We start from the raw sequence: 19,522 nt of genomic DNA on the forward strand, positions 1-19,522 counted from the left end.
ATCAGCAAAGGTTAGGAAACTTGACAGGAAACTGTGAGGGGGCAAGGGAATGCGAGGAGGGGGAGGGAGACTCAGCGGGCATAAGGGAATGTGGGGAGCAGGAGAGAGTCTGAGGGGCATGCAGGGGAATGTGGAGAAGGTAGAAAGAAGACTGTAGGGGTGCCAAGGGAATGAGTGGACTAGCAAGAACATAGAAGAGGGATGTTGGGGAAGGTGCAGCAAGAGAGAGATTGAGGGGACGCAGGAGAATAGGGTGGGTCAGAGAGGGAGAATGTAAGTTGTAGGAAACTGATGGAAAGGAAGGAAAAATATAGGGGCAAGTGAACGTGAAGCACAGGTGAGGAATAGGAGATTGTGAAGGAGCATGAAACAGTCAAATCTGGGGAAAAAAAAACGCTATTGGTGCTCTCTGCCTGCATTCACAGTAGTTAAGCATATATATTCAAACTATCAAGATGCATGGTCTCTGTGTTCCTGGGCTCAGCCTAAAGAACTGAGGCTTGGTCCTCAGTTATATTGCTGCTCTGTGTGGGGGTGGCCCAGGGCCCGTCCACCTCCACTTCTGCTCTGGGCGGGTGGCCGCAGCCCAGGGCCTTGCTACACCACGTAGAGGGAGGCCTAGGGCTCCACCACGGCTGCTGGGGGGCGGGGGGCACATCCCAGGGTGCCACTGCTGCTCCCGGACAGCAGCTCCAGGGCAATATCCAGGAACAACTGCCTGGGGCTGCCTGAACAACAGCCAGTGCAGCTACCCATGAGGCCGCTCCAGCTGTTCTGGCGGCCCTGGGATCAGCCACTGCAGAAGTCACAGAGGTCTCAGAAAGTCATGGAATCTGTGACTTCCATGACCTTCGTGAAAGACTCACAGCCAGGGCCGGTGCTACCATTTAGGCAGCCAAAGCAATCGCCTAGGGCGCCAGAATAAATGGTGGGCGCCGTTTTGCCGGAGGGGGCGGCAGGCGGCTCCGGTGGAGCTGCCGCAGTGGTGCCTGCGGAGGGTCCGCGGGTCCGCGGCTCCGGTGGAGCTGCCGCAATCGTGCCTGCGGACGGTTGGCTGCTCGCACGGCTCTGGTGGACCTCCCGCAGGCATCACTGCGGCAGCTCCACCAGAGCCACGGAGCACCGGACCCTCCGCAGGCACCACTGTGGCAGCTCCAGCGGAGCCGTGAGACCAGCGTGCGGGGCGGCAAAACTGCCGTCCGCCTAGGGTGCTCAAACCCCTAGCGCCAGTCCTGCTCACAGCCTTAAGCATCAGATACCCCGCTGGGCTCTGCTAAGGCTTGGTCTACACTACAGAGTTAGCAGCAAAGAATCCTGTGGTACCTTATAGACTAACAGACATTTTGGAGCATGAGCTTTCGTGGGGGAATACCCACTTCCTCAGATGCAACTGACGAAGTGGGTATTCACCCATGAAAGCTCATGCTCCAAAATGTCTGTTAGTCTATAAGATGCCACAGGATTCTTTGCTGCTTTTACAGATCCAGATTAACACGGCTACCCCTCTGATACTTGACTACAGAGTTAAATAAACTAACTAGTTTATTGGGGTTGGCTACCTTTTTGGGGAACGAGGAGCTCACTCATTTTTGTGTCAAAAAGATAATTAATTGTGGATTGTAGATATTCCTAATATGATCCTCCCTCTCTTTTCTTACATGCTTTGATGAGCAGTGAAATAGTTGACATTTAAATGTATTTTGACAATGTTGACATGTAAACAATTTTACTTGAGCATCTGTGGTAGAACCCTTTGAAATAAATGGGGCAGTTCACACATCTCAGAGCTATTGTCTCAGGTTCAGTTAGCTTAAAAAATGTGACCTGAGTGTATGGCATCAACTGTAAGCACTTGAAACTTCCTTTTAAAATAAAATAAAAGCTTAGATTTTGGAGTACAAGGTAGCAGCATGAAAAAGATGCTGTTACATCTAGTCTGAGCTCTGAATGGAGGCAAAATGTGAGGTTAACTGGGAGGAAGGCAGGACAGAGATACAGGAGACGGAGAGAACGGTAGCTTCCCAGCTCAGCGTTTAGGAAAAACTAAGTGGAATCCTCATCCAAGTAGCCAGAAGGGAGCCCTGCATGTATGTATGTGTATTTAAGGCTGAATTATAAACCTGAAATGATACAGTGTAAATTTGGGATAGATGGATCACTTCAAAGGCTTAAAAACTGAACACAGATGTTAAAAGATGTGATTTCTTTTAAAATCTCATAATTTTAAAAGTTAATCATTATTTTCAAGGGGGATTGGACTCACTTTTGTCTGGCTGGGGTTGGCAATAGCTTTTTTCCTTAGCACGTGGTTGCGGTTCCCTGCAGCTCACACAGTTCCCGTAGTTTAATCATGGCCTGTTAACAGGCATCTACGGCTCCATGCTGACCGTACAAGTTGGCGACGGTCCCTAGTGGCGTGTTTGCGGTCCAATGTTGCCTTTGTACTTTGGTAACGGTCCCTTAATTGGCGCTTGCGGCTCCCTGAAGCTGCAGCCCTTTGCGCTCCCTAGTCCAGGCCCTTTGAGGACAGGGCCTGGGCCGGGTCGCTGGAGCACCCCCTGGCGGTTCTCGCTGGAGGCGCAGGGGCGGTGCTGGTCCCTATGTGACCCGGAGGAGTTCTGCCCCCCCACTCCCCGGCCGGCGCCGGGCCCCGGATGCAGGAGGCCGGCGGAGGGACGTCATTGTTCCCCGACGGGCTGGAACAGGAGGCGGAGCGGAGCGGCCGGGTTGAGGCGGGCGCTGCGGAGAAGGGGACCCGGCAGCGCCGAGCCGAGCGGGGCCGAGCTAGGTAACGGGGGTGGCGAGGGAGACGGACCGCGCCGGGGACTTGCGGAGCCCGGCAGTGCCGCATGCTGCCCCTTCCCGACAAATCAATGGGCCGGGGGAGGGGCCGCGGCGGGCGGGGGCCCGGCCCATCCCACCCCCGGAGCAGCGGGACCCGGCCCCTTCCCCCCTCCTTGCGGGCAGTATAGGGGGGAGGGAGCCCTGGGCAGGGCAGGGCGCCGCCCCCAGGAGCGCGGCGGGATTCAGTGCCGCCGCCAGGCCCGGGGAGACCTCCCTGGCGGGCGGCTACTCCCCTTTCCCGTCGGGAGCCGGGTGTCCCGCTGCTCGCCGCGCTGCTGCGGCCCCCGCATCCCTAGTAATGAGGGAGGCGCCCGAGGGCGGGGGTCATCGTCCCTGCCACACGGGGCTGGGAGATTCGGGTAACCGCCCCATCCTCCGCCAAGTCCAGCGTGGGGCTCCCTGCTCCCGCCCGGCCTTGTTACCTGCTGCTTCCCCTCACGGGTGTGTGTGGGGGGGTCTCGTGGTACCGTCTCCCCCCGCTTCTGGCGTTACCCCCGGCTCCCCATCTTAGCGATGGGCGGATTCTCTCGTGAACCCCCCCGTCCTATTCTTCCCCGGGGGGGGCGCTTCTCTCGTACTGTTACCGCCCCGCTTGGTTGCCATGGACACTGTCTCTCAAATGGGTGATTCCTTTACAGACGCTTCTCCTCCTTCCCTCGCTCAGTGTCTGGGCTTCAGGCCCTAACATGTGGGGGAGAGGAACAATCTGAAGCCGGCGCTCGGTATTTGGTCCATCGGGTGTTACTAGGCCCAGAGCTTGTGCTACTCCTTTGCCACCCCTCCCTCAACGTAGGCCCTGTGACTGCTACTGAATTTGGAGAAGGGGGGGGGGAATTTGTCCCCCATTTGACTCTCAGACACAGATGACATCTGGACTGCAGTGTTCAGTGTGGATGATTTCATGGCACCAGCACAATAGGCTCATGATGGGCAATAGAGTTGGAAAAGGCCCATTAAACCACCCAATCCATTTCCCCAGCTGCTGCCGAGTATAGGCGTCCCCCAGGGAGGCTGTATCTGATATTTTTGATATTAAGAATATATTAGTGGTATTGGGATTGTATATTAGGGGGGTGGGAAGGAGGAGAGAGAATTGTAGCTATGTTTTCTTTCCAAAATATGTTAGTGCAATGTCTAGTGTGCCAGCTGGCTGCCATTCTCTACCTCTAGAGGTGGCTTCATTTCACTGGTGCTTTATGTTCTGTGTGTAATTGGGAAAGTACTTTGGGCTGCATCCTTCATGCACATTCTGTCCTCCCCAAATACTTTTTACACAGTAGGACAATGGATGCAAAATGACCCAAAACCCTGATGTTATAAGTCTATGGTGTGAATAAATGAAAATATTCAGGCCAGTAATGAAAGCATAAAGTGTTAGTAAGGGGAGGGAAATTGTAAGGGAAAAAGTGTGTTCAGATGAGAACTGAAGTCGGTACAAACTGAGTCATTTTAGATCTGTTTGAAGCAAGTTGTACGAGGTGGAGAAAGACTTAAATTTGTACCTTTTTTCAGATTTTCCCATTGTTTAACTTGCACAGCCTTCATACAGGTGATGCTGTGAGACCAAATGCTTTCAAGTGAGGTATCTGCGTGCTTTATAAGACATAGAAAAATATTTCTTTGAAGTAACTCTAAGGTTGTGACACATAATTGGCTTCCAATTAGAGATGGAATGATAGCCTTAATTTTGTATTTCTTAGCTTTGATGGTTTGTTGCTTCTTCCTTAATTTCTTTATTTACTGTTTAAAAAAAAATCCTGACTTTTAAAATCAGGCTGAGACTAGAATGCAACTTTCTTTCCCCCATTGTTAGATGGCTGTAATGTAAAGCTCTTTTTTGTACATCAGTCATAGAATCATAGATTCATAGCATTGGAAGGGACCTCAGGAGATCATCTAGTCCAACCCCCAGCTCAAAGCAGGACTAATCCCCAAATGGCCCCCTCAAGGACTGAACTCACAACCCTGGGTTTAGCAGGCCAATGCTCAAACCACTGACCTATTAATGTGGTTCCACAATGTTAACATATGTATATTAAAAATCATGGAAAGGTGTGGTACATACCAATTTTCAGTCATTACCATTTTATGTTTGAATTTTTTAAGAGTGCAGTTTAAATTAGAAAAAGGTTCTTGTGTGGTAGGATATATAATTTAAATATCTGAAGTTAAAACACTTTCTATGTTGCATTATTTTAAACAGGGCCAAATAGAGTTTTGTAAATATTGGTTTTATATATTTTATATATGTGTATACTGTACATAAGTAATCATTCCAGGGTGCTGTGATTTGTGTCAAGTATGCAGCCAGACCAATGTTTACAGTCAGGCTAAACTGATAGTGGTTTCTAATGGAATTGCTGACATGATCTTAACAACAGTGATGCAAAACTCCATGCTGCTTCTAGTGGCACGTAATTACATCTGTTGTTACTTTCTTAATCCTATATTGGGGCAGATATTATAAGCCATTGCTTGTATAAGGAAATACATTTACAATAGCAAGTGGTTTCAGGGATAGAAAAAATTGTAGATGTGTGCAGGAGATAATGTAAGTATTTGTAGTCCTGTGCTGTTCAGTTCATTGACCTAAGAAGTTATCCTGAGATAACTCTTTTAATTTGGACAGTAGAAGTTGGACATTCGGAACAAGTGATGGATTTAATTTATTAATAGTAGTAATAGTACCTAGCACATCTGTAGTACTTTTCTCCTGGAAATTTCAAAGCATTTGTCAATCATTAATTTTCAAAAAAGCTTAAAAATAAGAAGTCTTGACTATAATGTTCTTATTTTGTTTAAAATGTTCAGTTTTTATTTGGTGGTATTCTTTTCTTTTCTTTTTCATTTCCTTTCACTCCTGATTCCTCCCAGTGTATTGATGAATATTATTGAAGCATCTTTTCTTTTGACTGAGAACATAAAAAACTGACTTTTAAGGGGATGGCACTTGCACATTGTGTATCAGGACTTGCAGCTGCAACTTGGTGATTTGAGAGAATCTCATCTGAGACACAGTGAGCAAGGGACCTTAGATTGAGGCTCACTGTGTCTCAGATGAGATTCTCTCAAATCACCAAGTTGCAGATGCAAGTCCTGATACACAATGTGTCATCTTTTAGTATCAGGATGGCTCCACTTCTCAATAAAATGATTCCATGAAGTCTACTTAGAGTTCTTTCATTTCAGTTTTATGCATTTTCTTAGTAATGGTGGATAGAAATGTCTAAATGTTGTGTGAATCCACGAGCATTCAGAGCCCACCCCCACCCCCCATGTAATTAAAATTTGAGCCTATTTGAAATTGTTTCTCTCTGTAATTCTGGTATATTACCAAGCATACTTGGTAATCTTCATGTAGAATGAGCCCTATAATTTAATTAGGACTTTTACTCAGAATTTGTAGTTTATGTGAGAACCTGGACACTCTCTGTTAACTTAGTTTGCTTTATTTAACCTCCTCACTTTAATGAAACAACACTTCCATCACATATCTTAAAGCTGTTTAAGACATACCATCTAACTGATGTCACAAGAACAAATAAAAATGCCGCCACCTTTACTTATGTTAAGCTAATGGGGCTGCTTGTGGAGTAAAAGCTGCAGAATCAGATCCTTTATGTTGAAATCAGATAATGTACAATCTTGCTATAAAACTCATGATAGAAAGTGGTAACATATTTACTGCACATGCTCAATAGCACATATTTAAAGGGATAACATAGCAAAATCTAGTCAGTTTTTAAAATATTACTTTTCTAGTTAGTACTCCTGCACGTGACTTTCCCTGACAATTTGTGGCTTGTCACATTTCCTTAATTTTTAAATAGGAATCTTCTGTTCTACAGAAAAATTAGCAGAAACTACTGTCAAATGTGCAAAGTAAACAAACTGGAAAAAGAGCTACCTTTTGATCTGATCATTCAATAATAGTTGTAACTGTGATAGGTTAAATTGATAAAATTAAAATTGCATTTATTACCAAAATTATGTCCAAACCAATATTTCTTTGAATGTCAGAAAAAATCCTGGAAGAAATACATATATAAATCTCTTTCTTCCCCTAGCCCACCCCCAGAGAGGATTCCTCTGGGGTATGTCCCACTCTCAAAGTCCTTGTGCTGTGTGGTTCTCATAAATGTTAAGTGGGTAAGACATAGCTTCTTCTGGAGCCCATCAGCAGTTCTGCAGCAGACTGATAAATAAAGTCATTTCTTTTCCCAGTGTCTGGGCTTGGGCGTATTGTTTCTGTAGTGCTTCCAGATTTTGCCATCTTGAATAAAAGGAACCAAGCTCAAGATATAAATACTTGGACACTTCACCACTAAATAAAACTTAGTATAGTTTTTAAGTACCTTTTGTTTGTATGCAGGTTCGTTATGCTAAATATAAAATGGCACAACATACCACTAGATATATAGATCATAAATCATCATTTGGAAAGGAGAGATCGGAGTAGTGACTGAGTGTTTTGATTGTGCAGGTAACTTAGCTAATCACAGGTTCATTTATATACATACAAGAGAGACATTTTAATAAAAACACAGTGGCTCTGTCTCTCTGAGTCAATATTGGCTATACCAAAACTCTTACTCTTCTTTAGGGATTAAAATTTCATGTTTTAAAATGCTCTTTATGCTAGAGCCTGGCAAAAGACATCTAAAACAATTATTTTTTTTTGGTCTCTCTCAGCCTTTATACAGTATTTCCTCTTCAGTTGTTTTACAAAATTTTAATGTCATCAAATGCAAAAATGGTTGACTAGTTTACACTTTTGTGGGAAAAATACCGTTGCAGTCAAAGCTGAATGCAAAATTTACCTAAGCGGGATTTTCACAAGGGTTTGCTATTAAACAATTCTGGTTAATGGAAAAAAAAATCTCATGAAAGACAAAAGTGGTAGTGGTGTAATTCAGCTGGAAAACTTTGTTTAGTGGGTTTTGGTGCATTTTTTGAAACATTCACATGAAAGACTTAGTTCTCTAAATTATTTGCGTCCCATTGGCAAAGATAATTGGTTTCATTAAGGGAAAAGTATAACAGTTACCATTCTCTTCCTTGTGGAGTGCTTTTTCATATAATATTAGTTGTCATATTAAACAGAACTTTCAACTCTGTTACAGAGATGAACAATGACCATAGTTGACAGAGTATCTGAGTCTTCAAACCCTGCAGCTTGTCAGAAGCAGCCTTGTAGCTCCGTGGTACCCTCTACTGGAGACATGGACTCAGCCTCTGCAAGTTGGGGTGCTGTATCATCTTTGGAAGTTCCAAAGCACAAGATCACTTTGGGACCAGTACCTGGTGCTGCAGTTTATTCTAGTTCATCTGTACCTGATAAATCCAAGCCTTCAGCTCAGAAAGATCAATGTAAGTATCTCCTGTCCCCGTCTCCTCCACGCAAATTATGAACAAATAAAACCAGCTGCCATTTAGTAGGGTCTGCCGTCCTCATCTTGCAGTTCATACTCATTGGGGTAATTCTATTGATATAAAATGGGACTATTATGATTAAGGCCTGCAGCAGCAGATTCTAATCCTATGAACCATGTGTGAGAGCTCAAATGGCCAATGTTGTGAACTTAATTTGAACATGTTTACAAGCAATATAACAAACTGTTTGGGGGCAGAGGTGGTGTTTCTTCATTACTTATAGTATACTTATTTACTCAAGTGTTTATTTCTGTAGAGAAGGATGTGTCTTTATCAGTGTTGCTTTTTATGGCCTATATTATTTAGAGTTCTCCGAAGTATAACATTCCTCCTAAAATACTTGGTGTCAATATTCACATCACAGAAGGAGGGTGAAAAATTGTTCTTGTTAAATGCTGAGGGTAGGACAAGAAACAGTGGACTTAAATTGCAGCCAGTGAGGTATAGGAAAAACTTCCTGTCAGGGTAGTTAAGCACCGGAACAAATTGCCTAGAGTGTTTGTGCAATCTCTCATTGGAGGTTTTTAAGAACAAGTTAGACAGACACTGTCAGGAATGGTCTAATTTAGGGGTTCTTGGACTTCATTGTACCGCGACCTCCTTTTGACCACAAAAATTATTACATGACCCCAGAGGCGGAGCTGAATCCTGAGCCCACCTGAGACATACTGCCCCAGGTGAGGAGACGGGGGCCAAAGCCTGAGCTCCACTGTCCTTGGCAAGTGCTTCAGCCCCAGGCAGAGGGCCTGTAATCTGAGCCCTGCCACCCAGTGCTGATGCCCTCAGGCTTGGCTTTGGCCCTGGGCTGTGGGACTTGGACTTCAGCTTCGGCCGTGAGCCCCAGAAAGTCTTAAGCCAGCCTTGGTGACCCCATTAAAACAGGGTTGACCCACTTTGAAGTCCTAACCCACAGTTTGAGAACCCCTGGTCTAGTTATTACATAGTCCTGCCTTGAGTGCAGGGAACTGGACTAGATCAGTGGTTTTCAAACCATTTTTCTGGCGATCTAGTTGAAGAAAATTGTTGATGCCTGTGACCCAACAGAGCTGGGTATGAGGGGTTCGGGGTGTGGGAGGGGGCTCTGGGCTGGGGCAGAGGATGGGGATGTGGGGGTCAGGGCTGCAAGGTGGGTCCGGGAATGAGGAGGGGCTCAGGGTGTGGGAGGGGGCTCTGGGCTGGGGCAGAGGATGGGGATGTGGGGGTCAAGGCTGCAGGGTGGGTCTGGGAATGAGGAGGGGTCCAGGGTGTGGGAGGGGGCTCTGGGCTGGGGCAGGGGGTCAGGGCTTGGCTGGGGGTGCAGGCTCTGGGGTGGGGCTGGGGATGAGGGGTTTGGGGTGCAGGAAGGGGCTCTGGGCAGGACTTAGGGCTGGGGCAGGGGATTGGGGCACGGACTTACCTCTGGCAGCTCCCGGTCAGCGGTGCAGCGGCAGGCTTCCCACCTGTCCTGGCATCACAGACCTCACTGCGCCCAGGAAGCGGCCAGCAGCAGGTCCAGCTCCTAGGCAGAAGCGTGCAAACAGCTCTTGCCCACAGGCACTGCCCCCCAGGTCCCATTGGTTGGGAACCGGTCAATTGGAGTCCGGAGCCAGTGCACAGGATGGGGGCGGTGCACGGTGCCCCGTGGCCCCCCGTCTAGAAGCCGGACCAGCTGCTGGCCACTTCCGGGGTGCAGTGCGGTGTTGGAACAGGTAGGCACTAGCCTGCCTTAGCTGGGCAGCACCGCTGATGGGACTTTTAACGTCCCGGTTGGCGGCGCTAACCGGAGCAACTAGAGTCCCTGGTTGCTGAGCAAGATGACCCAATGCCTTACATGCTGTGACCCAGTACTGAGTCGCAACCCAGACTTTGAAAAACACTGGACTAGATGACCTTTCAAGGTCCCTTCCAGTCCCACACTTCTATGACTCTGTGATTCTATCATTAAGGGTTACTTATTGTGCATGTTACTTGCTTACTTTGGTATCCAGTCATACTTACAATTATTAAATCATAAAAAATGTAAGTTTTCCTTTGTAATTTACAATAAGAAAAAAAAGATTAATTTGAATTGAGAGTCAGATTGAGGAAGCAGGATAGAAAAGGACTTGCTTAGTTAGGTTACTGAAATCTGGGCAATAATTAGTCTTTGTTGTATTGTCCCGCATTAGTGCAGTCTACTGTCTTAATTTTTTCCAATTGGCGTACAAAACCTTATCTTTTTACTGAGCTTGAGTTGACTTGAGAACTTGCTTTGTGGTACTGAGGCAGTCTTTAATAAGTTACTCATCAAGTAACTACTGGAATGTAGATTATTATTAGTTCTGTTAAAGTTCTTCTAGATGCTCATGCATAAGGTAATATTACTTTAGCATGATTTTTACATTAAATGATTTAATATCTTTAAAATGTGTTGGTGTTTTTTTGGCAGCTATTAGTGATGGCATTGCTCCGCCACAGAAGGTTCTTTTTCCAGCAGAGAAGATTTGTTTGAAATGGCAGCAAACACATAGAGTTGGAGCTGGACTCCAAAATCTTGGCAATACATGTTTCCTCAACTCTGCTCTGCAGTGTTTGACTTATACACCCCCTCTTGCCAACTACATGCTTTCTCATGAACACTCCAAAACATGTGAGTACTTTTAAAAAATATATAGCACCTGAAAACATTACACACTTGATGTACATATAAGATGACAGATCCCTGCTATGAAGAGCTTATACTCTAAATAGGCTATATGCAGACAAAAGTGGGAGAGGGCAAGGGATGCAACATAAGATGAATTTTTTTGCTTTTGCATTTCAGATTTTTACTTTATCCTAAATTATTTCATTTTGTGTTTAACTCTTTCCTAACATTACCTGTTTCTCTGAACTGAACCCTTTTTAGGTTCCATTTTTTAACCTATCATTATGGGTTTTCCGCCTGTTCTTAATTATCGGCTGTTTTGAAATAATAATTTTTGGGAAGATTGTTCCTATAACCAAGATTTTTTGAGGTCTTCCGTAGATAAATATTTTACTAATTTGAGATGCAATGTTGCTTCACTGCTCAGGCCATGAACAAGGATTCTGCATGATGTGTACGATGCAAGCTCACATTACCCAGGCGCTCTCTAACTCTGGCAATGTCATCAAACCTATGGCTGTGATCAATGATCTTAGACGTAAGTAATTTCAAATAATCTATTTGCAAAATGCCATTTTTGTGTTTAGATATTTTATTGGCTTGTTTATTTGTCTGATTTTAATTGTAGTTTATAGAACTTAGGGTTTTTTAATAACCTTATGAAGGAAAGTTTAAAAAAACCTTTATTTTCATCCATTTTCACATGTGAGACACACAATGTAACATTTATATTTATTTGTTAGGGATAGCAAAACATTTCCGGTTTGGAAATCAGGAAGATGCACATGAATTTCTACGCTACACTGTTGATGCTATGCAGAAAGCATGTTTGAATGGAAGCAACAAGTAAGTGTCAACAAAATAGTATATGAATATGCTGTCATTCCTATTCCTGTTTCCCTATAAATAGAACATTACATGTTCTGGGTTTTCAAAAGAGGAAACATTCATAGAAAAAAATTAATTAACTTTAATCTTCTAATCATTGCATAATTTATTTTCAGATTGGACAGACATACCCAGGCTACCACACTCATCTATCAAATATTTGGAGGGTACTTAAGATCAAGAGGTACTTTTCTAAAAAAAAAAAAAAAAAAAAAAATTTTTTTAGGAATGGTTTGGGCCTTGTGACTGAAACCAGGGTTAGTCAGTTATTTTTTTTTTGTCTTGTTAATTTCTTGGTCAAGGTCCAGACTCCAGAGAAAATAATAAAAAAAAATTATGATAATTAAATACAAAGATTTCAGGGTCTGTTCAAAAGCATCTAGCAGTCCGGATTTGGCCAGCAGTCTGCCTGTTGACTACCCTGACTTAAATGCTAATTAAGGTAATGTGTGCTAATACCTTAGGCAATAGACTGACTATGCTTATTGTGTTAAATGTTTATATTTTGATTTCAGTAAAGTGTATGAACTGCAAAGGCGTCTCAGATACCTTCGATCCGTACCTTGATATTACATTGGAAATAAAGGTAAATTATTTTATTACTCTGGCTGAATACGTTTTAAAAAGAAACCTTATTATCTGCATAGCTTTTGAAAATTTAAAATGCAGAATTTAAGTTGATTCTACCCACATAGTTCTGTGGTGGATGTAACTTATACTGTACTTTCTCTTATCAATATAAATGGGCTGTGTATGGCTTACTTAATCTGGACAAGTATTAAAATAGAACATCATTCTGAAGTCTTGAATCTACAGGCATGGCAATGCTATCTCATACTTCCCAGTTCAACAAAGATTTAATTGCAGAATGTTACAACTGAGGGTCCATATTGTTAAAGCATTTTTACTTTTACAATATGTGTACCACAGATCAATTACTAGAGTATTCCTTTTACAGTATGTACCACAGACCCATTACTGCTGTACTATGAAATATTATAAATAATTAAACCTCATCTATATTTGTCAAAATCAACAGAATACATTGTGTGATGTAATATATTCTGTAGTCCGTGTCTCTTCCCCACCCCACCTTCACAAATTCAGTAGTCTGCAGTGGATTTCCATTAAAATCATGTTAGTTCATACTACTGTAAGCTAAAGTGAGCATATGGGGTGTTCTTATGATGTTTCTGATAACTCATGGAGGATAAGTCCATCAGTGGCTATTAGCCAAGATGATCATGGATGTAACCTCATGCTCTGATGTCTCTAGCCTCTGACTGCTGGAAGTAGACAACAGGGTATAGATCACTTGATAGTTGCCTAGTATTGGTCACTGTCGGAAAACAGGATACTGGGCTAGATGGACCATTGGTCTGACCTAGTATGGCATTTAATATGTTATGTTCTAATGCATTGCACTGTTATCTTACTGTTTTAGACAGCTCAGAGTGTAAACAAAGCTCTGGAACAATTTGTGAAGCCTGAACAACTGGATGGTGAAAATGCCTATAAATGTAGCAAGTAAGATGAATATTAATGCCATCTTAATACGAGATGCTTGGTTCTATCGATTGATTATTGCATGTCATTTAAAAAAAGTTATTGATGTTTTGCTTAATTCAGAAACCCAGTGTAAGGTAAAATCTCATTTGTTGTACCCAAGCAAGTATAATACAAAACATCTAAAACTTGGAAAATCTTTTTTTTGTGTTTGTTTTTTTGTTTTGAGAAGGCCAGTTTTCTAATTGTTCTTCTGGGAGGGTTTGGTGTGGGGAGGTATTCGCCAAGAGATGCACTTATTTTGGCTTACCAAAGTGTTTATATATTATTATTGTCTATACACAGTACTTTGCTCATGTTACTGAATCACACCATTTTAAAAGTGGAAAAAGTTGACTATAAATTACTGCTATGTTAAATAAACCATCCTAAACCTAATCTGCTATCACTGAACACACAGCATGTCCTAGATAACATAGAAAGATAGATAAATTGATCAAACTTCCTTCTTGCATCTTAAAAATAGATTGCATGTTTAAAACATTTGGATAAGAGCACAGAGGTACAAAGACAATATACAGTAGAAGTTGTTTTATCCAGCATGTTATGGGAAATGGGGGGTGCTGGTAACTGAAAAATGCCAGTTAACTAAGAGAGAGGGAGTTTGGGTGCAGGAGGGGATGCGGGGCTGGGGATTGGGGAACGGGAGGGATGTGGAGTGCGGGCTCTAAGAGGGAGTTTGGGTGTGGGAGGGAGCTTGGGGCAGCAGATTGGGGTGCAGGAGAAGGAGAGGAGTGCTGGACCTGGGGGGGTCACTCACCTCAGGCGGCTCCCTGCAAGTGGCGACCTGTCTTGGCTGCTCCTAGCCAATAGGTGCTGCGCAGCTAGCACTGGGGTCGGTGGGTGGGTGGGAGCAGCATGCAGAGCCACCTCTGCCTAGGAGCAGCCAGAGCCTAGGCAGGTTTCCAATCCCCAAGCCGCCTCCTGCACTCAAACTCCCTCCCAGAGCCTACACTCCACACCCCCCTCCTGCGCCCATACCCTCTGCCAGCCCCACGCCAATGGCTTATAAACCAGCATTTCAATGAAGATCAGAAATGCCAGTTTATAGAGTTTCCGGTTGGTGAAGTGCCAGATAAAACAACTTTTCCTGTAGTAGCAAAACAGGTCATAATTTTAACTTGGTGTCGCTAAGCAAAGAGATTTACTAAACTTTGTCTTCTAACGTTCTTGCCTCATCTCTAAATTATTAATGTAAGCCCATGTTCTGCCACTAGAGGTAGAATACTAATGGCTAATTAGTAAGGTCAAGATTTTGTCGTAGGTGTTTTTAGTAAAAGTCACAGACAATAAACTAAAATTCATGGAAGCCCAGAACCTGTACCTGACTTTTACTAAAAATACTCCCAGGGGGATGACTGACAGCTGGGGACTCAAAGCTGGTGGTTGCTCTGGTCCGCCCGCTCCCCCCCCCCGGGCAACTAGCTTTGCTGCTCTGGCAGGGGCTGAAGTCACAGTAGTCCGTTAACGTTACAGAATCCTTGACCTCTGTGGCAAAATCAGATCCTTACCCAACATTTTCCTCCAAATGCACTTAGTTCGTCTCTCTTTTGTTATGCTAAAATGAGGTATCCAGTAGATGAAATAAAAAGGTTCAAATCCAGGTTTTCCCTTGTTCGCTAGGATCTGCAGACAACAAACACAAAGTGAATTCTGGTGGTGTAAAGATCATAAATGGGAAGCATATCTAACAACCATGGGCTTGAGTATCCCATTTCTGTGTTGTGTGGTCCTCCATATGTATAATCTGCAGGGGTCTATAGTCTGGTCAAACTTGAGGCCACAAGCTTCCCTCTTCTCAGTGGGGTATAAAAACAATTTTTAAAAAAAAGCACACTGCTGACCTACAGGGATTTTTCCATTTCTGGGAACTCTTTCTTCTACTTAACTCCTATGAGGAAACTCGGATATCTTCTCAGGTTGTGCTGGGTAGGTTTATACTAATTTTAAAGCCCACAAACTACAGTTTGTTTGAGTATCTAACCTAAGTTTCACAGAATTATATACAAAACTTTCTTGACATTATGGTCAGTAAATGCTCTTCATGGGTAGGAATTCCCTGTTCCAGTCGAGTATTTTGGGGCATAAATTTAGAAAGATAGCCTTTTCTGTAATTCCCCACCCCTTGTTTGTTGCCAAGTCATATTATTACTATTCTCCCTTCCTTTGTGGTAGAAGCTGGATCCCACTGGTTAATCCTGCAGATCCTGTCATTGATGAATAATGATCCATCACATTTACATCAGGCTGTTTAGGAGCCATTTTTCAAAGGAAATCAGATGCGTCACTCTCCTTCCTCTCCAGGTAGTCTCAGTACAGGAAGGTAGTGGTCACAGTCTTGATTATCAACAGTTCTCATAGTGTAGGACAATTGTTTGCCTGTTTTTATTGAAGGTAGATTAAATCCATTTTGGAAATTCAGAGGTGCTCTTCCCAGCCCCAGATTGAAGCCGATGTTCCCTTCTTTCAGTTACACTTTTGGTATTCTGCACTCTGGCAGAAAGCTGAAAAGAGGTAGCCTGAAGTCTGATTTCACATTTTGTAATATTAGAAGTGCTGCGCCGCCTTACGTTTTCCTAAGCTGTTTCCAAAGACCTCGAATGCTGCAGTGAGAAGGCTGCTGCTTGCTGCATTGTGAGGGTTGCTGGCAAGCTTTATTTTTTTGTTGGCATCACAGATCTACAGATGTGTTCAAATATTAGTTTGGATGTCAAAAGATAAGTTTCTAGAGCCTGTATTCTATTTGTCCTAGAGAACTGTCCTCATGTATTCCGCTGTATCTTGTACTAGCTATGCTGAAATGTTGTTGTATATGAACTTCTGAAAAGCAAAAACATTGCATGTAAAGAAATACTTAGATAATGTAGACAAGTGTCTGAGCCATGGAAAACATGATATAAATGCTTAAAAATCCACATAAGGTTAACCAATTGTCTGTTTGCTTTTAAGGTGTAAGAAGATGGTTCCTGCTTCAAAGAGGTTTACAATACATCGGTCTTCTAATGTTCTTACATTGTCTCTGAAACGGTTTGCAAATTTTAGTGGTGGAAAAATTACCAAGGTACATAAAATGGTGTTACAACTGCATCTTTTTAACATTTAGATCAGCAGTAGGCAACCTATGGCACAGGTGCCGAAGGCGGCACACAAACTAATTTTCAGTGGCACTCTCACTGCCTGGGTTCTGGCCACTAGTCCTCTGCATTTTAGTTTAATTTTAAATTAAGCTTCTTAAACATTTTAAAACCCTTATTTACTTTACATACAACAATAGTTTAGTTATATATTATAGACTTACAGAAAGAGACTTTCTAAAAACATTAAAATGTACTACTGGCACACGAAACCTTAAATTAGAGTGAATAAATGAAGACTCAGCACACCACTTCTGAAAGGTTGCCGACCCCTGATTTAGATTTTCTAATACTAAGTGACCATACAAAGCCAATTAATGCATACACACAGCAACTATAGATTGTAGATGCCGGCTGTTAGGTAGAATAATAAACTCAATAACGTAATCTTCTCCTTCACTCGTCTGGTAATAGCAGAGTTCCATTTTAACAATAAACATGAAACCAACAATAAACATCCTCCTCTGCCCTTCGAGAGCTGCCTTTGTAGCAGACTGTTCTGCTATTCAGTGTTGGATGTTTTTCAACCTGTCATTTTCCAAATGAAACTGAATCCTCACTTTTGTTTTATATTTATGCTTTTGATCCATTTTGTGTGTGTGTGTATTTTTAGAAACGTTTTCTACCTCAGCATCTGAAGTCTTTTTTTTTTTTCAAACTTTTTATAATAGTTCATAAAATATTTCAGCAAAATTTGAGCCTTCTCTTCTATCTCTGTTTAGGAAGTGAAATATCCTGAGTATCTGGATATTCGACCATATATGTCTCAACCAAATGGAGAACCAATCATTTATGTTCTATATGCAGTCCTGGTGCATACTGGTTTCAGCTGTCATGCAGGACACTACTACTGCTATATAAAGGTAAAGATAAACATCTTTTTCTTTTAATAAACAGATTTCAAAAAAACCCACAACCTTTCTAAAATAAGCATTGGGGACATGAATTTTTCATTCCTCTCTTCAGCAGTACAGCCTATACTCTGAGGAAGGGAGCTGTTCTTGAAGGCAGGCTGTTTGGATGATCTGTCTTGGTAGGTTCCCATCCATATAAGGATGCAGAATCTTGCATATGTTTTTTTTGTCACCCTCCTAAAGAAAATCCTTTATTCCTTTTTGGATGGGAATTCTCCCAGGGGAGTCTTCACACGACTCAGATATTTCCATTAACCAAAACCAGTGAGTCTTCCCCACTCTGTGTTCTTTTTAAAGCTATCTCGATCATGCTAATGCTACTGGAATGTCCTCCTGAACCCTTCTTGGTTTTCTGTGTAGTCTTTAGCACTACCAGGACACTTCTCCCTATCAGTTGGATCATCGCAGGAAGTCCTGTCTGTCTAGAAACATTCTTTGTTGTAGATGGCCTGTCCTGTTAGAAACCTTTCACCTCAATCCTGGTTGAAGATGAAATTCCTCCTTCATTTAATTAACAAGGCCTGTTCTGTATTGTGCAAGTGTGGATTATCAATTGTACTACCAAGTTTACAACGAGGTTCTCTCTCCTGGGATTTTCCTGTTGGAGGTTTTTCAGAGGCCCACAAATGCTTGTCTGCAAAATTCTGTGGACACTCTTGATGGATTTTCCTGTTGTTTAAAGAGGATTTTATAAGTTAGCAAGATCCTCTAACTGTTTGTGTCTGTCCCAGTTTAGATAGTAAACTCACTGGGACAGGGATGGTGGCTTCCTTTGTGTTTTATAGAGCACAGTCTGTGTGCTTAACAAATAGTAAATAATTACTGGTGGTCCTCTCACCATGGGACTTCAGAAGCATCCAGCAGGGACCATCTTAATGCCCTTCATTAAAGTCAAAGCTAAGTAGAAATTATAACAGGACGAATGAGAGAGAAAGCAGGGCTAGGTTACAGAATAATCGGAATTCTCTGCATCTAATCCTGATTCCTTTTCTGAATTAGCGGACAGAAAATAAAATATGAAATGCTGCCAGGATGGATTTGGGGGATCCTGGGAATGTTGTGATATGGTTGGGTATCTCTTTCGTTCTCCCTTTCCTGGTGTCTCATCTACCCTTGTATAATTATGTCTCTGTGGGTCCCCCCAGTCCTGGGGGCCCCTCAGATGGAGAGAGGTTTTCTTCTTTTCGTCAGAATCTTTCGGCAGGATTAGTTTTAAGCCAGGGGTAGTAAATAGGCGGACCACAAGCCAATTGTGCACCGCCAGACACTTTTGAACAGACCCAGAAATCTTTTTATTTACTACTACTTCTTATTATTTTTTTAAAATTTTCTCTGGAGTCTGGATCTTGACCAAGAAATATGGACCTTAACAAAAAAAAAAAATTGACAATCCCTGCTTTAAGCTCTGGTTCTGCAGAGGTGGTGAAGTGTTACCTGACATTTCTGAGTTGGACTGCCCTTGTTTGGAGTATTACCCAAACACAAGCTGCCAATTGAATTCCAAGTGCATGATGATGACTCTTAAACTGAACACCGCTCCATCTACCTCTGTCAAACCACTGGATGGGGATAGACCATGGATAAGAGAGAATTATTTTTCCTTTTCTATACCTGGCTTGATCATTACTCTGATATAGAACAATTGGGAGAAGTTTGATTGGCAATAAGGGCTCTGCCTTTTCAGGAAAAGTTTTATCCCAGTACATCTTTGCATACAGCCATGTCTGATGCTTTAAAGGTGGACTGTTCTTTAGTAGCATTTGTTTATAATAGCCTTCCATCTGAGCAATTTTCCTTGCAAAACTAACTGGACAGCACCACAGAAGCTGGGGCTCTTCAGCTCTGAGTGGACGGAGTTATGGACTTAGAGGATACCAGGCTAATGCCCGACTCAGGTAGATATCAAAGCTGAAGCCAATAGCTTAACTCATTAATTGGCTTTATTGCTGAGGTTGGCCAATCTGGGCAGCGTGTGGACGCATGGTCCTTGAGGTCTCTGTATGAATCTTATGGCTTTCCCAGGTAGGTAAGCCTGAAGTCTCAGCGTGCACATACTTAAACTATAAGGCCATTACACTATGGAGCAGAAGAGTGGGCTTCACCCAAATAAGTCAGGCAACAGATGTGCTTGATTTGGG

At 42.9% G+C, this 19,522-nt stretch overlaps 1 protein-coding gene across 2 annotated transcripts in view; it reads left to right on the plus strand.

The window, feature by feature from the left end:
- Positions 1-2,709: 2,709 nt before the first annotated feature.
- Positions 2,710-19,522, plus strand: part of USP42 (ubiquitin specific peptidase 42) — a 40,097-nt gene continuing 23,284 nt past the window's right edge. For both annotated transcript variants that reach the window (XM_050966702.1, XM_050966701.1), the window contains exons 1-10: positions 2,710-2,788; positions 7,968-8,214; positions 10,685-10,885; positions 11,310-11,420; positions 11,626-11,728; positions 11,887-11,954; positions 12,286-12,356; positions 13,215-13,297; positions 16,286-16,397; positions 17,193-17,333. In XM_050966702.1, coding sequence (XP_050822659.1) covers positions 7,977-8,214; positions 10,685-10,885; positions 11,310-11,420; positions 11,626-11,728; positions 11,887-11,954; positions 12,286-12,356; positions 13,215-13,297; positions 16,286-16,397; positions 17,193-17,333 — 1,128 coding nt within the window. In that variant the 5' untranslated portion in view covers positions 2,710-2,788; positions 7,968-7,976. The remainder of the gene's footprint in view (positions 2,789-7,967; positions 8,215-10,684; positions 10,886-11,309; positions 11,421-11,625; positions 11,729-11,886; positions 11,955-12,285; positions 12,357-13,214; positions 13,298-16,285; positions 16,398-17,192; positions 17,334-19,522) is intronic.

This window comes from Gopherus flavomarginatus, chromosome 9, assembly GCF_025201925.1.
Source record: "Gopherus flavomarginatus isolate rGopFla2 chromosome 9, rGopFla2.mat.asm, whole genome shotgun sequence".
Classification (NCBI taxonomy): domain Eukaryota; kingdom Metazoa; phylum Chordata; order Testudines; family Testudinidae; genus Gopherus; species Gopherus flavomarginatus.